At 38.7% G+C, this 22,107-nt stretch overlaps 2 protein-coding genes across 4 annotated transcripts; one reads left to right on the forward strand and one right to left on the reverse strand.

The window, feature by feature from the left end:
* Positions 1-1,922: 1,922 nt before the first annotated feature.
* On the forward strand, positions 1,923-7,971 carry LOC106931016 (G protein-coupled receptor 4). Its single transcript, XM_015008922.2, has 3 exons — positions 1,923-2,094; positions 3,011-3,769; positions 7,349-7,971. Exons 2-3 carry the CDS (start codon positions 3,189-3,191, stop codon positions 7,767-7,769), a joined length of 1,002 nt encoding a protein of 333 aa, XP_014864408.1. The 5' UTR covers positions 1,923-2,094; positions 3,011-3,188; the 3' UTR covers positions 7,770-7,971.
* Positions 7,972-9,213: 1,242 nt separating this feature from the next.
* Positions 9,214-20,993, reverse strand: LOC106931027 (prostaglandin D2 receptor 2-like). 3 transcript variants are annotated; one of them, XM_015008936.2, is made up of 3 exons: positions 20,687-20,993; positions 13,736-13,813; positions 9,214-11,520 (listed from the first exon to the last, which is right to left on the reverse strand). In XM_015008936.2, exon 3 carries the CDS (start codon positions 11,481-11,483, stop codon positions 10,350-10,352), a length of 1,134 nt encoding a protein of 377 aa, XP_014864422.2. In that variant the 5' UTR covers positions 11,484-11,520; positions 13,736-13,813; positions 20,687-20,993; the 3' UTR covers positions 9,214-10,349. The 3 variants fall into 3 exon arrangements, with proteins under 3 accessions (XP_014864422.2, XP_087872000.1, XP_014864423.2); XM_088015874.1 differs by lacking the exon at positions 20,687-20,993 and adding an exon at positions 15,109-15,593; XM_015008937.2 differs by lacking the exon at positions 13,736-13,813.
* Between the last annotated feature and the right edge of the window lie 1,114 nt (positions 20,994-22,107).

Below are 22,107 nucleotides of genomic sequence, written 5' to 3' on the forward strand. Positions count from 1 at the left end.
TGATCTCAGTTTGCACAGCTTTTAGACATGAACGCATCTAATTTTAAAGTCAGATCAGGTCAGGAGAAGATAATTAATGATGAATTTGTTTACAATGCTCAAGTTCGTACAGTTTATGAAGGGACAGACAGACTTAGACGCTATCTATATGAATTAATTATAAATATAAGTACAGCGTGGCAGCAACTGTTGAAAAAATACAATAAAAGTGGAGTAAATACAATAAAAGAGTTATTTAAAAGTCTAATCGGAAGTCCAAGAACGAAGATAAAACATGTTAATGATTCATTCATTCTGAAGATAACAGAAGATTTTAAACAAAATCAATTTTGGCAGAAGTACCTCCCATATTTAAATAAACTACTAGAAACGGTTTGTCTCGCTGTCGCCGCGCCGGGTTGGACTCGAGGAAGAGGTCACATTCAGGTTTCTTCCTGTTTAATCGTGTTTATGTCCGACTGCAGGCGGAGCGAGGTTCGCACCGGGGAACAGAGTGAGCTGGAGACGGGTCGAAAAGTCTCACAGGACTTTCAGCTCCCTGGGTACCAACTGGGGTTGTTCAATAAATCAGAGATCTGTGACATTTAGAAGGAAGCAATCTGAATGGCCCTGCTCCCTTTGAAACTGCGTGGTCAAAAATACAGCCGCACACTTATTGTCTCAATAAATCCATTCTCCACTCAAACAATTTCAATTGTCTGGGAGGTTTTTCCTCCTTTTGGTGAGAAAAAATACTCAGGACAGAAATTTAGCTCACCCAATATCTATAAAGCTCTGTTTTTGGGTTAAAAAAATTAATAATTACTACTTTGATCTGAAGCAGCTGAACTTTAATCTATTTCTGAGGTTTGACTTCTACACAAACACACCACAGCTTTCATTTGTCTATGTTTCATCGTTCAGAGTTGGGTAGTAACAACTTACATTTACCGGAATAGGTTTTAGGAATTTTTTTTTTTTATTTTATTTAGTTCTTTTTACTTTTACTTGAGTAATTTTATGAAGTATCACTGCAAACACAAAATCTTACAAAGAATTTTTATCTAGTTTCTATTGCGAATAGAAACTATTTGCAATAGTTTCTATTGCAAATACAAACTATCTTCACTATATGTGAAGATATTTGCACTAAAATATCTTCACATTTAGAATTAAATAAAATTATCTTTTAAGTAACTTTTCAGCAAGAAATTAGAGCTTGTTTTAAGTTAAAAAAAATTGGGACCTTATCACACACAATTCACATTTTGCATATTTTGTCTTTCTATTTGAGTCTCAGTTGCTTCTAAAAGCAGCACTGGCGCTACAAAGAAACACCCAGCGGTTTATTGACAATAAGTTAATGTGTTTTGATGTCTGGAAAATGAGCCGTTTCAAAAGCGGGTTGATTGTAACGGTGCCTGTCACAATCAACAGGCACCGTGCAGTTACCTAGCAACCCCAGCTGAGCTCCAACATATTTGGTCACCTAGTTTTACTGTACAATGGCTGCTGGAAAAGGCAAGTGTTTTGTTGTTGACTTATCATCCAGAAACCACTTGCTGCATTCTTGTTGGTTGCGCAGGAGGCTCCACTTGTGCTTTTCAAAGATGTACGGTTGTATAACTGTGCATCTGAGTTTCCACTCCCGCAGATACATTCACGTGCAAGTGTAATCACTGAGCTTGGGGGCGTGGTCAGGAGCAGCACATTTGGATTTAAAGCAACAAGAGACTATAAAACAGAACTTATTTTTTATTTTTGTCTTATTTCAAGCATACAAAGATATTTGTACTAGAAGCTACGCCAAAAATGCTTGGTAAGATTTTGTGCTTTTGCAGTGAGGTCAGGATGTCTCAGTGGTCCACCTTTGGTGATTGTGACTACAGGGTGGCAGAGAAAAATAGAGCGAGCGTATGTTTTTGTTCTGTGGCAGAAAGGCGTTCTCCTGCCTCAGGATGTTGCCTTTAAATCTGAAGAAGTGAGCTTCCTGTGGAGGAAGCGATCACAGAATAGACAAGGCCCCGGCGAGACACCGTGTTCCCAGCCTTTCTCCGGCTCAGGTCACCCATCTGCAGAGTGCAGGACTCAGACTCTGACACAGAGCTGTGGGAGGTGAGTGGAAACTATTGATATTTATTTATTTTCATGCACCTGCAAGTATCAAACTATCTACACTGCAAAAAATACAATTTTTACAATTTTTTTGTCTAGTTTCCAGCGTAAATACACTTAAAATGAGATGAAACTAATATACAAATAATGCTTGAATATTGATGAAAAAAGTACTAATTCCACTGGCAGATTTATACACTTATGACCCGGTTGTGTCAAACTGTCTGCACTGCAAAAACACAGCAGTCTAGTTTCTAGTGCAAAAATCTTTTTACACTTAAAATAGGACAAAATCAATTTACAAGTAACTTTTCAGTAAGATGTAGGATCTGGTTTTAGGTCCGTAATTGTTCAATATTGATTAAAAAAGTACTAGTACTAGCAATTTTTCAGCAATATTAAACAATTATCGGCTGAAAATAAACTTATATATCATGCTGAAAAGGTACATCTAAGTTAATTTTGTTTTATTTCAAGTGTACTAAGATGTTTGCACTAAACACAAAAAAATACTTTGTAAGATTTGTGTTTCTGCAGTATAAATAGTTTGACAAATGCTGGTTATAAGTGTAGAAATCTGCCAGTGGAGTTGGTACTTTTTCATTAATAAAATATTTTTGACATAAACATTACCTTTTAGTTAATGTTGTCTTATTTTAAGTGTATTCATACTAGAAACCAGAAAAATACAGGTAAGATTTTGTTTTTGTAGATAGTTTGACAAAAAGTGTATAAATCTGCTTATATGAGTCAATAATATGAAACAATTGACTGAAAAGCTCCTATTTCTTACGGAAATATACAAAAACCTGTAAGTTTTTGTCCTAGTTTAAGTGTATTTACACCAGAAACCAGCCAAAAGAATGATAATATGTTGTGTTTTTGCAGTGTAGTGTTCACTCTGTCCTCTTTGCAGGTTTTTTATGTTCATGGATGGATCCAGGAGGCTTTTTGAAGATGGTTTTTTTTTCCTCTGCTGGGTGGATTTATGAACATTTCAACATGAATGTATTAATCAGCCTTCTGCCGTGAGTGAGTGAGTGAGTGCGTCGTCGTCTCCAGCGTCCCATGTCCGGACCTTAACCAGCAGAGACATGTCCAATGACACCTGCAGCCTCCCTCTGGACACGGACGTCTTTGCTCTGACCTGTGTCTACGGTGTCATCTTCTCCTTGGGCCTGCCCAGCAACCTGCTGTCTCTCTGGGGCTTGTACCACCTCGGTCGCTCGGGTGGCGGGGGCTGCCAGCTCGTTTACATCCTCAACCTGCTGCTGTCGGACCTCCTCCAGCTGCTCACCTTGCCCCTGTGGATCCTCTACCTGCAGGGCGCCCACCGCTGGCCCTACGGCCGGCTCACCTGCGAGCTGGTCGGATACGTGTTTTACGTCAACGTCTACGCCAGCGTCATGTTCCTGTGTCTGATCGCCATGGACCGCTGCCTGGCCATCGTGTACCCGCTGAGCAGCCGCAGGGTGCGGACGGTGAAGGTGGCGGCGGTGCTGGGAGTGGCCGTGTGGATCTTCACCTTCCTGTTCTGCCTGAGCGGGTTGCTGCCGTCTGTGTTTGACTCTGAGCGGCGGCTGTGTCTGGAGAAGTACCCGGTCAGCCCCAGATACGCTCACTTTAAGATCATCACTGTGCTTCTGGGCTTTCTGCTGCCATGTACCATTCTGGGGTAAGTTGGTACTTCGAGTTATGGTAACAGTGAGTTTTCTACGTTCACACTGCAGCCTGAAGTGACCCAATCCCAATTTGCCGTGGTCGTTCACACTTACAAATATATGCAGCTTGTATGTGATCTCCACTGTGAACTGCAAAAGACCTGAAAGTGTCCCGCATGCGCAACAGAGGGCACAATAACATCATATAGAGCGTGCTCAGTGTTTCACAAACCGCCATAAAAACAGAAGAAGGGCTCAGTTTTTCCAGAAGTAAACATGGAGGCCTAACGGTGGATTTTAGCTTACTTTTGAACCTGTTGTTCAACCGGAGCAGCACAGAAACTTAATCCCCCTTACAGCCCGCCATGTGTGTTGTTTTTCTTCCCACTTGAGCATCAGGACGCAGGATAGTAGGGCTGTTGTAAACGAATATTTTAGTAATCGAGTAATCTATCGATTATTCTTACGATTAATCGAGTAATCGGATTTTAAAAAAAATTCTAAAATGAAATATTGGTAAATCTGGCATAATACCGGTGTTACTATCAGATATCAATATCAGTCCAATTTTTCATATTTGAGCATCCCTAACAGTTGCTTTTTTGTAGTTTAGAAAACTAACCTGTAACAATAATAGCTCACTTTCTAAGTTAACCAGAAGAAAAGTTATAGAAAAATCTGAAATTATATTGAATTTAATAACAAAGAGGCAGGCTCACAAATATGCTTACAAAAAATTTCTACAATCCAGCTTTTAGTTTATGTATTCATCTTCAGTGAGTTTAATAGATTAATTAAACTCACCTTGCCACCTAACCTGTCACGCTTTGGGTTTGAAAATACGGGAAATGCCGCCTGGAGTGGGAGGAGAGGGCGAATGAACGAACGTAAGATGGGGTGGAGGGGAGGAAATAGACCAGCGGACTGACGAACCGTTAGACCGGGGGACGAACACGGGGGGAAGCAATACGGGATATTTACGACACCTTCACTGGTCACACTCAGAAACTCATCTACCAGCCATGTACGATGCGCTCCGCCACCCGTTTCTTCAGACCGGGATATGAAATTTATTGTGCGGTTCGTCGGTAAAGCTACATTTACACGGTAAGCATCAGCTACTCAGCCGCCCGCCCTGTTCAGGCTATCCGCTCACCTCAGCGCTCTTCCCGCCGTTCGCTTTCAACCAGCAGCCCCGGAGGAGAAATGCTGCCGTACTCCAGGCATTCCCCAGTCATTTTAAGGATGCTTATTGGTTCCCCAAAAACGATAAAAAGTCGGGCATTATCATCAATCAATAAAATCCCCACGGGCCAATCTTGAAGATTGGACTTTATGCCGCTGAGACTTAGCTTTTGTCAACAACTCAGAGGCGGAAGTGAGAGCTCCGCGCAACGCAAATGAAGTCCCGGCCGGAACACGGTGCGCTAACTAATAAAACATAAATTAACGAAGCTTCGAGGCAGGTAAATTTTCCTCGAGGAATTTTAGTAATCGAGGTACTCGAATCATTCGAGGAATCGTTTCAGCCCTACAGGATAGTGACGTTTGTTGAGTATCACTGTCGTTCAGATCGGACGAACAGATTCATTTCACATTTGAAAAGATCGGAGACGTATCGGATATCCAAGTGGCCTGGGCCGCGTTTGAAAAAAATCTGACATGTTCAGACTGTAGTGAAAAGATCGGACTCAGGTCACATTATGGCAAAAAAAATTGAACTGGGTCACTTCAAGCTGCCACTACTATCACTTTAATGACTTTATTCTCTGTAAGGTCATAAAGTATGATTTTATAGTAGTATAAAGTTCTACTGTAAAGTATGACTTCATATGAGTATAAAGTCATGCTACTATGATTTTATTCTCATAAGATTATCACCACACAATTTTATTCTTTTAATTTTATTATCTTATTCTTTTTTTTGTATGGTCCTAATCCTCCGTCATAGCAAATATCTCAGTGCACTTCAATAAGCCTAAACCAATAAATAACTTTTCAGCAAGATGTAAGAACTTAAGTCAATAATTGTTTAATATTGATAAAAAGTGCTAGTTCCACTGGCAGATTTTGTTTTATATATTATGACTTTATTCTTGTAATTAAAAGTAATTACTGGCCCTAATATTCCATCATAGTGAGTTGAATTATGAGTTTTAAATAAATAAAAACTTTAAAACACACTTGTCAGCGAATTGATAGCCAGAGGTGTGGTGACATCAAACCCAAACCCAAAAAGATTAAATCTTTTCAAACCAAATATGTGATTATTTGTTAGATTTATTGCCCAGTCCTAATTTGATGATTAAGTTTGTTTTTTCAACCTGGGACCGTGTGCAATAGTTATGATCAGCCATCTTACCTGCAGCAGACAGTCGCACTCACTTTGTAAAGTAATTTTATGGCTTGTAGGCCACATCTGGCAGTTAGATGTCCTTCAGCAGCCACATAAAAATAGGAAATTAAAAGCTGCGTTCCTCCACAAGTACACTATTGTCTAATCTTCTTGCAGCCAAGCTAATGGCTATTCAGAGTCAAGCATACTGCTATTCAAACTAAGCCAAAATCGACACAGTCAAGCTAACCGCTACTCTGTTGTCGCGCAGCTAGCTCAGGGACGACAAGCTAACAGCTATTCAAGCTATGCAGAAACAAGCTAACACCTGCTTAAAGTTTAATAACTAACATAAACTTCGTTTTAAACTAATTACTAAACAATCATACACAGAGCTATGAAGAGACAATCTAACTGTTAAGCAATGAGGGACAATAGAGCTAAAAGCTAACTGCTCGGTTATGCTAACCGCTACTCAATCTCGGCAAACAACCCAGAAAATTTCTTCTACTTTATTTTTAACACATTTCTACTGTGTTTAGACTACGGAGCCCTCCAGGGGACATGGGGAATTTATTTTTCTTTTGCGTTCCCTCGCAATAATCTACTAATCAGTTCATGCGGCATAATTGATACTGTAAGCCTTTTTTACGGTGGCCGCCGTACTTTCTGCTTTAATACAAGCTTATAAGGTTTTTCCATGGACTAGCGTAGCGTAGGCTAGATTAACATTTTCTAGAAAAAACAAGAACATTTCTGGATTTGAAAAGTTGAAAATTTGCTAGAAAAAAAATCTGAAATTGTTTGATTACTCTCAGAAAATTTCTAGGAAAAGATTTGGACATTTGTGAGTCTCAAATTTGCTAGAAGAAACTCAGAAACATTCTAGAATAATAAAAAAATAAAAAAATTCCAAAACCAAAAATTCTGAAAAATTCTGAGTTTGATAAGGTGATAGTCATCAACTTTTCAAACTCAGAAAATTTCTAAAAGTTAAAATTTTTTGACTTAAGAAATTCAGAAACTTCCAACTCAGAGGTTTTTCTTTCTTGAAAAGAAAAACCTATTTTCAAGAAAGAGGTTTTCTTGAAAAGAGGTTCAAGAAAACCTCTTTTCAAGAAAACCTGAAAAGAGGTTTCAGGTTTTTATTTTCTGAAAAATAAAAACAATTTTTTTTATCTACACTGTCATAGCTATATGCGTTATGCATTTAAACAAACAGGTTCATGCCTGATCTGAACCTCTCCTTCCCCCCCAGCTACACCTCAGCTCACATCGGGGTGACACTACGCCGGTCTCCGTCTCTCTCCAACCACGAGCGCTACAAAATCGTTGGCATCCTGGTCGTGATAACGTTCAACTTTATTGTAGTCTTTGGACCCTACCACCTGGTAGGCGGATACAGGTTTGTGTCCCTGTTGGGGACCGACGAGCCGTGTCCATTTGAGCAGTCCATTTTCTACGTCTACCGCCTGTGCTACGGCCTGACCAGCCTCAACACTTTGCTGGATCCCCTGTTTTACATTTTTCTCTGCTCTGACGCTCGGCTAGAGCTGCAGAGGTCGCTACCCTGCCTGAGAAGAGGACAAAAAGGCCATAAAAACATGAGCATGAGCACCAGATGTCACCTGGACAAACATAGGGAGAATGAAAACAGACATAACTTTGTGACAATCTAAACTGGACTGAACAGGTGTAATATCAGAGCAACGGCGCCATCTAGTGGAAAACTGCTGCTGTTCCAGTTTCCCAATGAAAACATGAATATGCTCCTGTAAAGTACAAAAGGCTTGTGGAAGGATTTTGTTTCGATTTGTACCTCCAACACATTTATTTAGACTGCAGATCTGCTTTTGACTTGATTGGAGGATTTTTTTTAAAGCTACCGTATGAAACTTTCATATATATATATATATATATATATATATATATATATATATATATATATATATATATATATATATATATATATATATATATATATATATATATATATATATCTGTTCATCCTGGCCGCCCAGGAACAGGCCCTAAACACCAGAGCAATAGAAGCTCAGATCTACCACACCAGACAAGACCCAAGGTGTAGGTTGTGCAAGGAGGCCTCTGAGACAGTCCAGCACATAACAGCAGGGTGCAAGATGCTGGCAGGGAAACCGTACATGGAACGACATAACCAAGTGGCGGGCATAGTGTACAGGAACATCTGTGCAGAATATGGACTGGAAGCTCCGAGGTCAAAATGGGGGACACCCCCAAAGGTGGTGGAGAATGACCGAGCTAAGATCCTGTGGGACTTCCAGATCCAGACAGACAAGATGGTAATGGCGAACCAACCGGACACTGTGGTGGTGGACAAAGAACAGAGGAAAGCCGTTGTGGTGGATGTAGCAATACCAAGTGACCACAACATCAGGAAAAAGGAGCATGAGAAACTGGAGAAATACCAGGGCCTCAGAGAGGAACTGGAGAAGGCCTGGAAGGTGAAGACCACAGTGGTGCCTGTGGTCATCGGGGCCCTCGGGGCAGTCACCCCCAAACTGGAGCAGTGGCTCAAACAGATCCCAGGAACAACATCAGAAATCTCAGTCCAGAAATGTGCAGTTCTAGGCACAGCCAAGATACTGCGCAGAACCCTCAAGCTCCCAGGCCTCTGGTAGAGGACCTGAGCTCAGAGGATGAAAGAGACCACCCGCGGAGGGTGAGAAGGGAATTTTTATATATATATATATATATATATATATATATATATATATATATATATATATATATATATATATAATAAACGTTAAATAGTGCAGTTTTAAGGCACCACGTTAAAACTTTGACTAGACCACTCAAAAACTTTCAGGATATTTTGCTGGCATAAGAGGTGAACTTGCTGATATTGTTCTGCTGCTGCATTACCCAATTTATTTTAAAGTTAAAATGTTTTGGTTTCCAGTTGTACTTAAAAACAGAAATCTTGTGCTGTTATTTGTTGTGTCGCCTTGCAGCAACAATACCGCAGAAATGTCTGTTTTCTCCATGTACTCTGATTTCCTCCCACAGTGAAAAACATCAGCATGAAGGTTGTTTCTATAAAACTAATGTAGAAAATTAATAATCTCTAATTGAAACACATTGCTGTTTTCCTCTTTTTTTAATTTTTTTTACAGCATATATTTTTACATTTTCTTTTTAATGGTAAAAAACATACATGAATACAAAATGATGCAGATTTATAAGCAGATTCTGAGTCATGCATTACAAAAAGTCAATGCATTTGAGAGAAACTTCCTGGAAAATAAATCAATTGCATAAGCACCTGCAATCAATGATAAGATCTATAACGAGACACCTACACTAAAAAAAAACCACATGGTCGTTTTGACTCAGCAAACCATGAATAATAAACATTCAAAACAAAATGAGGAAATGGCATGATACTTGTTTCTCTTCAGTACAATAATAATGAAAGATGTAAGTACATCCTGTACAAGATTGGAGGAACCATTAAGTATCAAAAATATTTTTTTTTCTTTTAACAATAAAAAGTACAAAAGTAAGAAACTCCACTCATCTATAACGATTAAAATGTTTAAAATATCACAAGCAGTATTAGTCATTCAAAAAATTATTTTTGTATTGTTTTTTTGTTTGTTTTTTTTTGTCACTAACATATTACAAATCATTATACAAGAATCAGTATAAGGGAACAGAGCAGAAGACGAATAGGTGGATTGGTGTGGCGTTGTGAAGTTTACAGGTTAATCTACGTCCTCATCAATGGTCACGAGATCTTGGTCGAGACTTACAGAACGAAATACAGACACAAGCGTCCAAAATAATTTTTCTCTGCAGGGTGTCTGAACTCTCCCTTAGAATCATAAAACGTAGAATACCTGTTGGTTCATTTTGAAGTCGTTTCATTTGTTGAAACGACAGGGCTGATCCTTGAGTTTCAGTGCCTTGATTCATAGTTAAGAGGCATTACAGTCAACATTTCTGAGGAAAATTACAAGAAACTGAGCTAAAGATGGGTGAAAAAGCAGCCAGTCTAAAGAAAGATCTTGCTGGTTTAAGATCTAAGAGATTCCAAGAAAGTCTGGCTTGTTGAAAGAAACTTTAACGACTGAAAGATGACAAGTCCGTCATAGATCGTTGTTTTCTGAAACAGATGTTGAGAAAACAACGAAAACACAAAAATTGGAAAACACTGGTGCAGTATGTTGCCTAGTTTGAGTGGTTTCTTCTTTTCATCTTTAAAAATTCACATTTCAGATCTCAGCCGAGGTGCTGAGACTTTCCGCCTGTCCTGAATCGCCGTCTTTCGGACTTGACGTAGAAACTGAGTATTTCTTCTTCATGGAATATTCAGAGTTGCTGATGGAGCTGCGAACGGTGCTGCGACGCCGTGCCAACTCGGCCAGATCCTCGGCAAGGACGCTCTCCATGACCGCTCCAAGGGAATGTTTGATTTTACGACACAAGTCAGGGCAGCTGAAGACGTACAGGATGGGGTTGAGGACACTGTTGAGGAAGCCAATCGTTGCTGATATCGGAAGGACTTTGGTTGCCACTTTCTGCGCAGAACTGCCTTTGGGAGCCATCACTTCTATGATAATGAAAAGGTGGTACGGAGCCCAGCAGAGGACAAAGGTCACCACCACGGCTATCACGAGTCGAACAAATCGGAAAGGTCTGCGACAACCTCTTTGTGCTAAGCTGGAATTCACAGCGACGTAGCTGAGAATGATGACTGTGAGAGGAATCAGGAAGGCAAAAAAGAGCTTCATAAAAGCCAAACCCACTTTGCGCTGCCTACATAGAGATGTAAGGTCAAAGGGTTCACTTGGGAGATAGCTGGTATAATCGTAGTAGCACAGACACTTGCCTTTTCCAAGGGGAATGACGTCACGGAACATAAAGAAAGGGATAGTGAGGAGTACAGCTAAGGCCCAAAGCACACAACAAACCTTCCCCACCAGCTGTATGCTTCGGTAGTTCTGAGCCCAGACGGGTCGCACCACCACCAGGCAGCGATCCAGAGAAATGGCAGCCAGCAGGAAGGCGCTGACAAACATGTTGAAGAAGAAGACGGAGGAATAAATGCTGCAGAAGGTCGAACCCAGGATCCAGCTGGTTCCGCTGGCATGGTAGAGAGTGTAGAAGGGCAAGGTAAATGTGGCCAGGAGGTCCGACGCTGCCAAGTTCAGTATCCAGATGCTGATGATGGAGCGATTCACACGGAAGCCCACGATTGCCAGGATGAGAAGGTTCTCCAATATGCCGATGACAGACACGATTCCAATGAAAGAGGCGTTAAAAATGTTCATTGAGGTCAGGTTTTGTGCGAAACATGTTTGGGTTTGCATAGAAGAGTTGTTGGGAGAAAGGCAGGTCACGTCCATCTTGGAAGGAAGAGATTGCTTGGAATTTCCAAGAACTCTAAAATAAAAACACAAGTAATTAATCATGAGAAGTGATCACATAGTTTAAGCAATAGATTATGTGACAAAAACAAAAACTTGCATTACTTTTGAATACAGTCCATACAAGTTTTAGATTTACAGTTGTGGTAAAAATACATCCATTGTCTTCTGCCGAGCTCAGGGTGTTTTTACACCTGATGGTCCGGTAGACTCTGTTGGATTGGGGACCAAAATTCCAACATTTGTTACATTTTCAGCTGCTGCGGTGCACTTTCACACTTGGACAGCAGCGAACAAGATATAAACGTAAATAGAATATCTAGTGGTATTTCAAAACATGTAAATAATAACGTCAAAATTAAATTAATGCTAGAGGGTTGTAGTCTTTTAAGAGCAGGTATAATTTGAATGGTTTTAGTATTAATTGATTTGAAAAACTCTACACATATTAATAATAACAATAAAAAACGTAAAAGTTCTGTATCACCAAGGTCACATGTTTTTGTACCCAGAATGCATTGCTGTATAGCTACACCCTGAAGCTAAACTAAACTCTAAAACTGAAAGAGGGTGTACTTTCTTTTTTTGCTATGACTGTATCTACTATTGAGTTAATTTAGAAATAAGAACAGTCAGACGTGGACAGAGTATCCAAAAAAAAAAAGTACACCAGTAAAAGTAGTACTACTTCAACATATTTTTACAGAAGTAAGAGTAAAAAGTAGCCGTCCAAGAAATTACTCAAGTATTTGGTAAAAAGTTTACTCAAGTACTGAGTAACTGATCAAATTATCAATCATTTAATATTTAAAAAATTACATCATCAGATGGACCAAAATATAAAGTTAAGTGGAAATTTTGGTGTTTTAAAGATCAAAATTACAAGAATTCATATAAGTAATCAAAAATAACAAAATCAGCTAAATGAAATGTTTCCAGATCATTTTCTTGAAATTTAAAACATGTGAAACTTTAATAAAAACTGCAGGTCTGTGTCTGTTTCTGGTGGAGTTTTGGTTGAAACATGTTTGATTTTCATTCAGTGGGAAGAAAATCCAGAAATTTTATTCAAGTAAGAGTAGAAATACTTCATAATAAAATTACTCAAGTAAAAGTAAACAGTATAGTGTAGTAAAAATACTCCTGAAATTACTTTTTCCCCCCAAAAGCTTACTCAAATAAATGTAATTGAGTAAATGTAACTAGTTACTTGCTTCAACAACCTCAAAGTTGCTGTTTGATTAATTATTTTCCTCATAACTGAAGTGACACCCAGAGGTGTAAAAGAAATGGGTGTTTTTTTCTCACTTCATGCTTCTGCTGTCACTTTCCTTCTAAGTTGATTTTAATGTGCTTTAAAAGTGTTGGAAGTGTTTTTAGTTTTAATTTAAAACATCAGTGACCAGTAAGAAGGCCGTTAGTTACAAAACCTGATCAGAAACATAAAATCCTGCTTTGCTGGTAAAAATGACAGGAAAAAACTCACATGTATAACAAAGATATGTGGTAACTCTTTATTTATTAAAGGGGCATGCATAAGACTCACATGACAAATTGAAATTCAAAAATACTTTATTAATCCCACAGGGAACTGAAATAACACTGTAATAAACATGACATAACACATGTTAAGAACATGAAGCAGTCTTTATGAATGTTTGTGACTGGTCTCATGATGTGTGACTCGATAAATAATGACTTTTTAAAGCAAAGTTGTACTAAAACTTCCATTAAAAGTCCATTAAAAGAGTCAACTTTGCATTAAAAGTGTCATTATTTACCAGTTGTCATAACCGATCATAAAGACTCCTTCATGTTCATTACTGGTGTTATTTCATATTTATGACAGTATTATGTCAGTCTTATGCACACCCCTTCAAATAAATGCTACCAAATATATTCCATAGCTTCAGTTACTAAAACAAAGTGAGGCACAGATGTGGTTAAGGCATAGAAACCACAGGAATGACCTCAGAGACGTTATCTTTAACCTTCAGCTTGGTGTTTCACAAGCGGCTCTGTTGGCCTGATCCCAACTGTGTATAAATAAAACATGGACAGGAAATAGCATCTGCCAAAATAACCCGATGAATAATGGACAACTTTGGGTCAGAATTAAGAAATGATAATAAAAATAATAATGTTTGTTGCTATAAATGTCCCACAAATGAAAAAAATGTACTGAATGTTGTTTTTGTTCTTTGTAAGCTCATTAATTTTGTGATACTTACAGAGTAAAAATGAATTAATTTGTGGTATCAGGAGCTTATCTGGGTTGGGCCGAGTGAGGAAGAGGGCTGATCCAATCGCTGTGAAGATAAAACATAAGCTGTGATGTTCGCTCAGTTAAAACTCGACGCCTGTGGTTTATCAGTATCTCTACAAACCACAACATTTAGTTTTTATTTTTTTAGTCTCAGCTTTTGGAGGAGGCTTATTTTCTGTAGAAACGAACAATGCCTTGCAGGCTGCTCACATTCTGTGGGGTCGAAACCACAAGCCTCAGTTTATTTACGATTATATTTGACAGACAAAAGTGGTTGGGTAGAGGAAGAAAAGTAACACTTTTTTTTTCTTACTGACGTGGTTTTTTATTCAACTCAAGTTGTTGTTTTTTGTATTTTAAATGTTTGGATATTTTTCTATAGCTTCCCTGAAGGTGCTTCCTTAAAAGGTGAGAATAACCAGCTGCGATAAACCAGACAGCAGATGTCTGCCAGGATAAAATGCATCATGCATTCCTCTCCTGCATGTTTTATCTTTACTCTGGCTGCACATCCTCTGCAGCTGAGAGGAGAATTCATTCGCTGCTGGTTCCCTACCTGTTCACATGTTCATCTCTCACTTCACCCACAACCTCTGAATAATTATTCACAACATAACAAGGCTTTATATCAGGCACACCACAAAGTAAGAAATGTAGTTTATATAACAGTATCGCATTTTATCTCAAAGACTTCCTGTTAACACACATTGAAATATCAAGAAGTTATTTACAAAAAAAAATACGTTAAACAGATCAGACTGCAAATTATGTTGCTATTATTATAGCGTAAACCAGATAAAAACACAAAAATGTATGTCCGGACTACAGTTAACTGAAATAATTAGAGATTATCCTCATAAATGAGTCTGAAGGGCAGGAAATCATCAGAGTTTGTATTTTCCACCCGCTCTATTCGAACAAATGATGTAAAACTGACATGATAATTAGCTTTATTTTTAATTTTTTCCTGTTTTTCATGTTTTGTCTGTTCATTTCCAGGATGCATTTTTAAAATTTAAGGCCTATTAACGACACCAAGACAAATATTTAGCTGTCATCCCGTTTTGTTTTCACATAAGTGTTCAAGTTCAACCTTTTATTGCCATATACACAGTAGAAAACATTTTTAGCTGTCTGCAAGAGTGCCTGACAAGAAGTCAGAAAATAATAACAGATAAAAATATTACAAAATACTTTCTACGAACACAAATAAGAAAGAGGAAAAATATGCATACTAAATACTGCAAATAAAGATTAAGCAGGGTTTTGTTCGTTCATATACAAGTGGGGAAGAAAGAGTCGCATCATGCAGGTAAAAATTAAATTAAAATGCCTCACCGGTGAGCTGTGCGTGCTGCAGCACCTGCTGCAGAGTGATGCAGCTACTGACACTCGCAGGGGGTGTATTTAAGTAAAGCAATAGGAAGTCTAAAAACCTCAAGAGGAACAAAATCGTCACAGAAGAGTTAAAGACATTTAAGAAGAAACTACTGTTCGAGCTGAACCACGATGGGTGTAAGAAGAAACTCAAAGTATTTTTAAGAATATGCTTCACACTAATTCCACTTCCTGTTGATACTGATCTCAGGGTTTTGTTCTCTTTTATGAAGTTGCTCAAACGTTTACTTCATATACTCTAGACCCTTTCTGTGCAAAAGTCCAGGGTTTGTTTAAAAACTGATTGCATGGACATGTGCAGAAAACGAATGGGTTGCTTTCCCACCAAACACGTTCCAGTTCTGAACTGGTGAAAACAGAATTAAGGCAATGTGTTGTTCTTCTACTACTGGAGACAAGCAACGCTACAATAATGCTGATGTCAGAAAATATTCAACCACAGAAATGTGTTTATCAACCTGAGTGCTGATGCATCACTGAAGGTGTTACTTGAGTCGTGTATTTGCAAGAATGCAAAGTTTCTGCTGAAGAACTGATGAGTAGCTCAGGTTTCTGGTTTGCATGTAATGTTTGCATGTTTTTGATTCACCAAGCCGTTATGGTTTAAGCATCTTTGCTGCCTTTTTCAATTTGGCATATTTACGTTCGGTCATTACCTGACTGCTTTTAAAATTTACAGCAGGGTTTCTCAGGAGCTGATTGACATGCTAAGGAATGAATTCAGTATTTGATTTGTCTATAAGTTGCTGAATGGGAGCTCCACAGGGACTGGACTGGGTCACCACTTTCTCACAGGAGCACTTCTCAGTGCACTTCTGCTTTTTACCCTTTAAGTTATGGTTTAACAGTTTTTGTAAGGTTTTGTTTCGAAACTTGGAGTAGCTCGTAGCAATCAGTACATTACTAAAAGTAAACTTGGCAACTGTAGCTTGGTTGGGAACAGTAGTTTGATTATCCTTGGAAAACACTAAATCCCATGTTGCTCCATGTGTGTACATATGGAGTAATGTGATTTTTTTTTAAAATCAGTTAAGATTAAACATTTATTTGTATTTCAACTGATAGCAATACCACTGTATTTGACAAAAGTATATTTTAAAAGACTCTTCAGGCACATCCTAAGAGAAACATTAACCAGAGTGAAGTTTACAGTAAATCAGAATCAAGCTAACAGCTAATCAGTCAGATTATGTCAGGTTAACTGATAATAAAAGTCAGGCTAGCAGCTAATCAGAGTGAAGTTTACAGTAAATAAGGGTCAAGCTAACAGCTAATCACATTCAGGCTAACTTCTAATTGTAGCCAAACTGTTAATCTGAATTAGACTAGCAGCTAATCAAAGTCAAGCTAACAGCTAATCAAATTTAGGCTAAAAGCTAACCAGAGTGACTTTAACAGCTAGAGTCTGGCTGGCAGCTACTCAGCCTGCAAGTCAAGAATGGTACAAATGTGTCTCAGCTGCACAGACGGTTAATGCAGATGGAAAGATTTAAAAAAGGACTTGGGTGAGATTTTGACTGCTAAATAAAAATGTTATCATAATCCTAAATGCTAGGTGCAACACAAAGCATTAGCCTTTTAATAAACACGTTCTTTGATTTAATTTTAAATTCATTGCACATAGGACCACATTCAGACTCAGCTGCATCCATTTAGGCCTGAAGGCCTCTTTCAGCGTCAGCACTGTTATAGTCATAATTTGTTCTCTCGGTGGTGATATTTCCGATGCAGAAACTAATGTCTATACACCAAAGAGGAGCACTATGGGTGTTGATTTGGTTGTTTTTGAGTTTTGCTTTCTATGTGACAAAATGCACCCAAACCCACAAATGTCTGGTTTATAGAAGATCAAATACAATGATTAAAATCTATTTAAAAGGGGTGGAGTAAGAAGAAAGTTGATATTTCAGCTGCATAACTTGAGCTGTGTAGTTTCCTGGTTTAGTTGTGAATTTCCAAAGAAGTGCGTCTTTGATACCTCTACCACTTATTTGCATCAATGACTGAATATATTTTAGCATCCGGAAGTTACTGTAGATGAAAATGTGTGATAAATTAATTCAGTTATGGTGTAAAGAAAGAACTCAAATGCAGAGTAATCTAACAAATGATCATTTACAAGGTCCTTCAGGACTTCAGGGCAAAGGGAGCAGCAGCATCTCCTGAGGCAGAAGATAAAAACGTCTGAGGTTTGACAGGAAAGCTGAGGGTCGCAGGAGGGTAAGATGTCTGTTTGGCTGGGAGAGGAAGAGGAGGATGATGAGCTCGTTCCTGAACTGAACTTAGTGAAGAATGTTTACAGCTCGTTTGCTCGAAGATCTCCTTCATCCCTGACCGTCCGGTTCTCTGTAGTTTATCCTGCAGCTTCTTCCCGTACTTCTCCTTTCTTGACTTTGAGCACCTCCTGTTTACTCCTCTCTGTCTCACTCTTTCTTTCTCGTTTAACAGTTCCTTGTTTAGCTCACTGATGATCCAGGGTTTATTAGGGAGGCATTAATGTGCTCTCTGTGTGGCTGGCAAAGAGCGATCCAGTCCGTGGCCTCACAACAAAACTGCAGGGCTCCTTCAGCTTCCTGTGAACTCTTTCTCACAGTTCTTTTTGTTGCAGATTGCCTCTGAACAAGGTGTTTACTTTCTGAGCAGAGATTTTCCCTGAGGAGATCTTGCTTTGGAGATCTATGAATCCTTGATATTTTCATAAATCAAACTCTCTGGTAAATCAGCTCACAAACTGATGAAACGTTGGCAGTGTAGCAGAGAGTGGGTTATGATCAAAATCACCAGATATCACCACAAATGCATTGAGATGCTGTGTCTGTAGCTTAGCAACAGACGACATCACGTGCATTATCTGAGGGTGGGATGTAAACAGCTGCCAAAATAATACTGCTGAGCTCTGTTGGTAAATAACTTACAGAGGGATGCTGGAGTAGGGGATGCGATTCTGTCTCAGTGAAGCAAGTTACACTGAATTCTCTATATTCTTGCTGAGTTCTTGTCAGGGCTTGGAGTTCATCCATCTTGTTAGCTAACGATCTCATGTTGCCCGTTGTGATGGATGGAAGAGATGACTCTTCCTTTTCAGCTCCTCTGGGATTTTGTGGCTCCAGTGGTGGCATTATTTCAGCTTTTGCTCGACGTTAGTCACCTCCTCCCTGTTGTAAACCACCCCGTTGCTATGGTTACACATCGCAACAAGTCAGCAGAGTAGTAAAAAGTGAAAGCAAGCATGCGTCCAACTGCACAGAATACAAAACCAGAGAATACTTTTTTCAAAATTGTAATTTCTTTCTGCCTGAAACGGAGGGATGGAATCCTCAATTCTAGAAACAAGAAATATAGATTCATAATATAAATATTATGTTGACTCAACGAACAGAACGTGTGAAGGTGTATCAGAATGAGAGGGAAACTGAAAAGGACATCCAACACAACCGCCTCGGAGTATTTAAGACAGAGATGAAGACAGCGTCCAGTTCTCATGCACAGGCTAGTTCTCCAGTGATGTGCATTTTTGATAGAGGCTGCTCTGACCATGGCTTTGTGGTGTAATCTGAAAGCACTACTGCGGCTAATGACGTGCAGTCGGTTAAAAATGAGCAGACTCGATGGTGACATTTCTCCGTTGAACGTTGGCTCATGTTGTGTTGCAAGAAGTCAGGAGAAAGCAAGAAGTTAGAAAACAAGAGGTCCAGCAAGGCATCCAAATGATCACAGACAAGTACTAACAGTCTCTAACATTATAACTGTTGGTAAAAAAAACCTTTTGGGCTGGATAAACTCAAACTGCATTCATGTGGTGAGGGAATCACACTGCCACCTGCTGTTGGGTTGGTGTATTGCCACCACTTGGACTGATGCCTTTCTGACATACTCTGTTTTCTTCCAAATGTAGATTATTTTACTTTCTTTTGCATAAGTGTCATAAGCATATCAATTAAGTGTTAATGAGAGAAAATGTGAAGGCTTTACTTCTGCTTTGAGGCGTGCAGCAGTTTATTTTGGGGTCTAAACTGCAGCACTTGCTGACTGGAAGTGCTCTTACACAATGCAGAAGGGGAATTAGCCACTACCCTTTAATTTCTCTACTCGGTACTCTGTGACTGTCTGCAGGCTGTTGAACTTTGGTCTTCTCCTCCAGCACAGCGAAGCAGCTCCGCTTACTCTGACTTTAAATAAAGCAACTTTATTAGCTCCTTATGTGGAGACCCAACCATCTGTAACAGGGTTTTATTTAAAAACGTTATTATAGATGTGAAGTCTGTCCAAATTGGGTTTATTTACTCTTCAAATTGATTTTTGCTGTTATTTTCTCCTGACTTTTATTGCTGTATAGGCTCCGTTACGCTGCTTTTGGCAGTTGGTGGTTACCGTAGCAACCGACAGCTCCTCCCCCTGTTTTCTGTTGCCGTTTGAAACTGCGTCTGTTTTCACTTGAGCAGTATTATATTTTTTAGTACAGTACATTTCAGACACATTTAATTGTATGCAGAGTTTCATGTTTAATTTTGCTATGTTTTCTTTTTTAAACTGTTAAAATTAATGTCAACCGTGTTACAACTGTTATCTGCCATCAGCTACCTAATGGGAACCATTGATCTGTAGTCTGTTCGGGGTTATTTATTCTATTCTATTTAATGTATTTAGAAAGAGAGACTGAGCAAAAATAACATGTTAGCAACTGCCATGACAGTGAGTTATGGTACCTACCAAGATGGCTGTCAGCTACAAAGCTTCTTGAAGTGTGACGTCACTTGTAGTGTTGTTTAGATTTGCTTTTCAACCATATTAAATGTAACACTGACCGACATATTTGATGTTTGTTGATGATTTTGATGATGGCAGTCGGCAAAATTTAATATTTGTTACTGGTTTCTCAATTGGTGACCATATGTTGTTTGTATAGCTTTTTAACAGAGCAACTTAACTGCTTTGTCGCCAAAATGTGATATACAGGTAAACTTGATTGGTTGATTAATTGTATTTTCTATTTACTGAAGTTTTTGTCATTACAAGTATATTTTTTCTTGTAAATTTACATTTTTATTATGCTATTATTCTTGTAATAAATAACTAACAAACACTCCATTGTAGATTTTTGTATTTGTTTCTGGGGTGTTAAATTCAAAACGACACCAACACACTAACTAGGGGTGGGGTGGGGGGGGCGCAGAATGTGGGGCCCCCTGTTGGCCCTCATTTATCCGAGAGCCGCCACTGCAGAAAGCTGCGCACACGGTGACACAGAGGAATGTGGAAGGATGTCACGGTGACACGCATGAAGGGAGAAAACACGCAAACTCCACCAGAAACAGCCGAGATTTGAAGTCAACAACTGCAGAGCTCATTCCAGCCTCTTTCACATTTTAAGACCGTGAGATTATTACCAAACAGAAAAGAAATACCAGCAGTAAAACAAAAACATCTGCAAATATGAGCTATTTGGCGTGTTGCGCAAATAAAGTCAAGCTAAACCTCAAGTGTCCCCTCGGATGTAACAAGTTAAAGTTTTACTTACTGGAAAACCTCTGTGTGATGAAAGTTGGATGACTCGGGTCTTTCCGCTTCAGACTGTCTGCGGGTTCGTGTAAAAAACAGGCGTTTCCTCAAAACTTGCTGATCATCCAAATAAAAGTTCTGCTGAAGGGAAAACGAGGGAGAAAAAAAAGTTTTTTCACGTATTTCCATCAGTTGATTCACAGATAAGAGGCGATCTTCCTGCCTGGAGAGGCGTGAGGAATGTCAGGAGAGATTGCTGCAGAAATCATAATTTCTGCTGTTTCAGGCTGAGACGTTCAGCTCTCTAACTCTAAAATCGGTGCAGAAGATATTTAATGTTGGCATTTTACTTTTGTTTCGGTTGCTGCCCCCAGGGGGCAGCAACCAGACATCTCACCCTGTCTGTTACACCAGCTTGATATAAACATTGACATTCTCATATTTTGGATTAAAATTCTTCTTAACTGGTTGTTTTAATTAATCAGAGAATTAGCATTTGTCTCCCTTTCTTGTCAGTGCTTGTTATATTCTTTCTAGATGACTTTTAATCAGTCATCATGGTGTCCAAAGTGAGGGTTGGGGGCCCTACACATTTGTCATTCTAGTCAAAACTTTTCATCAGTGACAAACTTAATTATTCTATAATATAAGCATTGCCTAATGCCAATAACTTTTCTTTTATTAGCCGTGTTTTCTTTTAATTTTAATTTCATAGTAAACGAATGTCCAGCAAGTTTATTCTTTAAAAATAAAAAATAGAGCATATTTATTGTTTTAAACCAGGATAATAGAAGAAGCATTTCTTTGAAGAAAGTACTTATTTTTGTTGCTGGGAATAAACAAACAACAACAACAACAACAACAAAATAAATAACTAAAAGGGTTTAGGTTTAAAATATTGCATGCTTAATTTATTGATCAGCATATTTAAAAAACAACAAAAAAACAATTCACAACCAAATTATTTTTCTTCCATGACATGCATGATGACATATGCCACGATTTGGTAACATGATAGATGACATGGCGTATGTCACAAAAACCATCTCATACATGACAAACCATGGCGAACGTCACTACCACTTTGCTCTGCTGTATTTTTGTAACCTGCAGGGACTGCAGATGCGAATCAGTTTATGCTATAATCTGGTACAGCACATCAGTTGGTGGCATTTATGTCTTAGCTGCACATTATCACTTTATAAATAAAATTTATATTAAAAGAAAGATGCTGCAGAAAGCGCTCCATAATGTTCTCAAATTAACCACATGCGTGTCTGAACATGTGACGACACATATAAACCAAATGTCCGTTTCTGTTAACTGTGGCATCATGAAAAGCTCACCTTTAGTTTTCTATTTTCATATAAAACTACCCTAATTTTCACAATTGTTCAGTTCTAACTTTAAGTCACTGTTCACAGGTTCAGGTGAGCTGTA

This window comes from Poecilia mexicana, unplaced genomic scaffold (genome assembly GCF_051168715.1).
Source record: "Poecilia mexicana isolate PSO_F unplaced genomic scaffold, ASM5116871v1 scaffold_18, whole genome shotgun sequence".
In the NCBI taxonomy this organism is placed as follows: domain Eukaryota; kingdom Metazoa; phylum Chordata; class Actinopteri; order Cyprinodontiformes; family Poeciliidae; genus Poecilia; species Poecilia mexicana.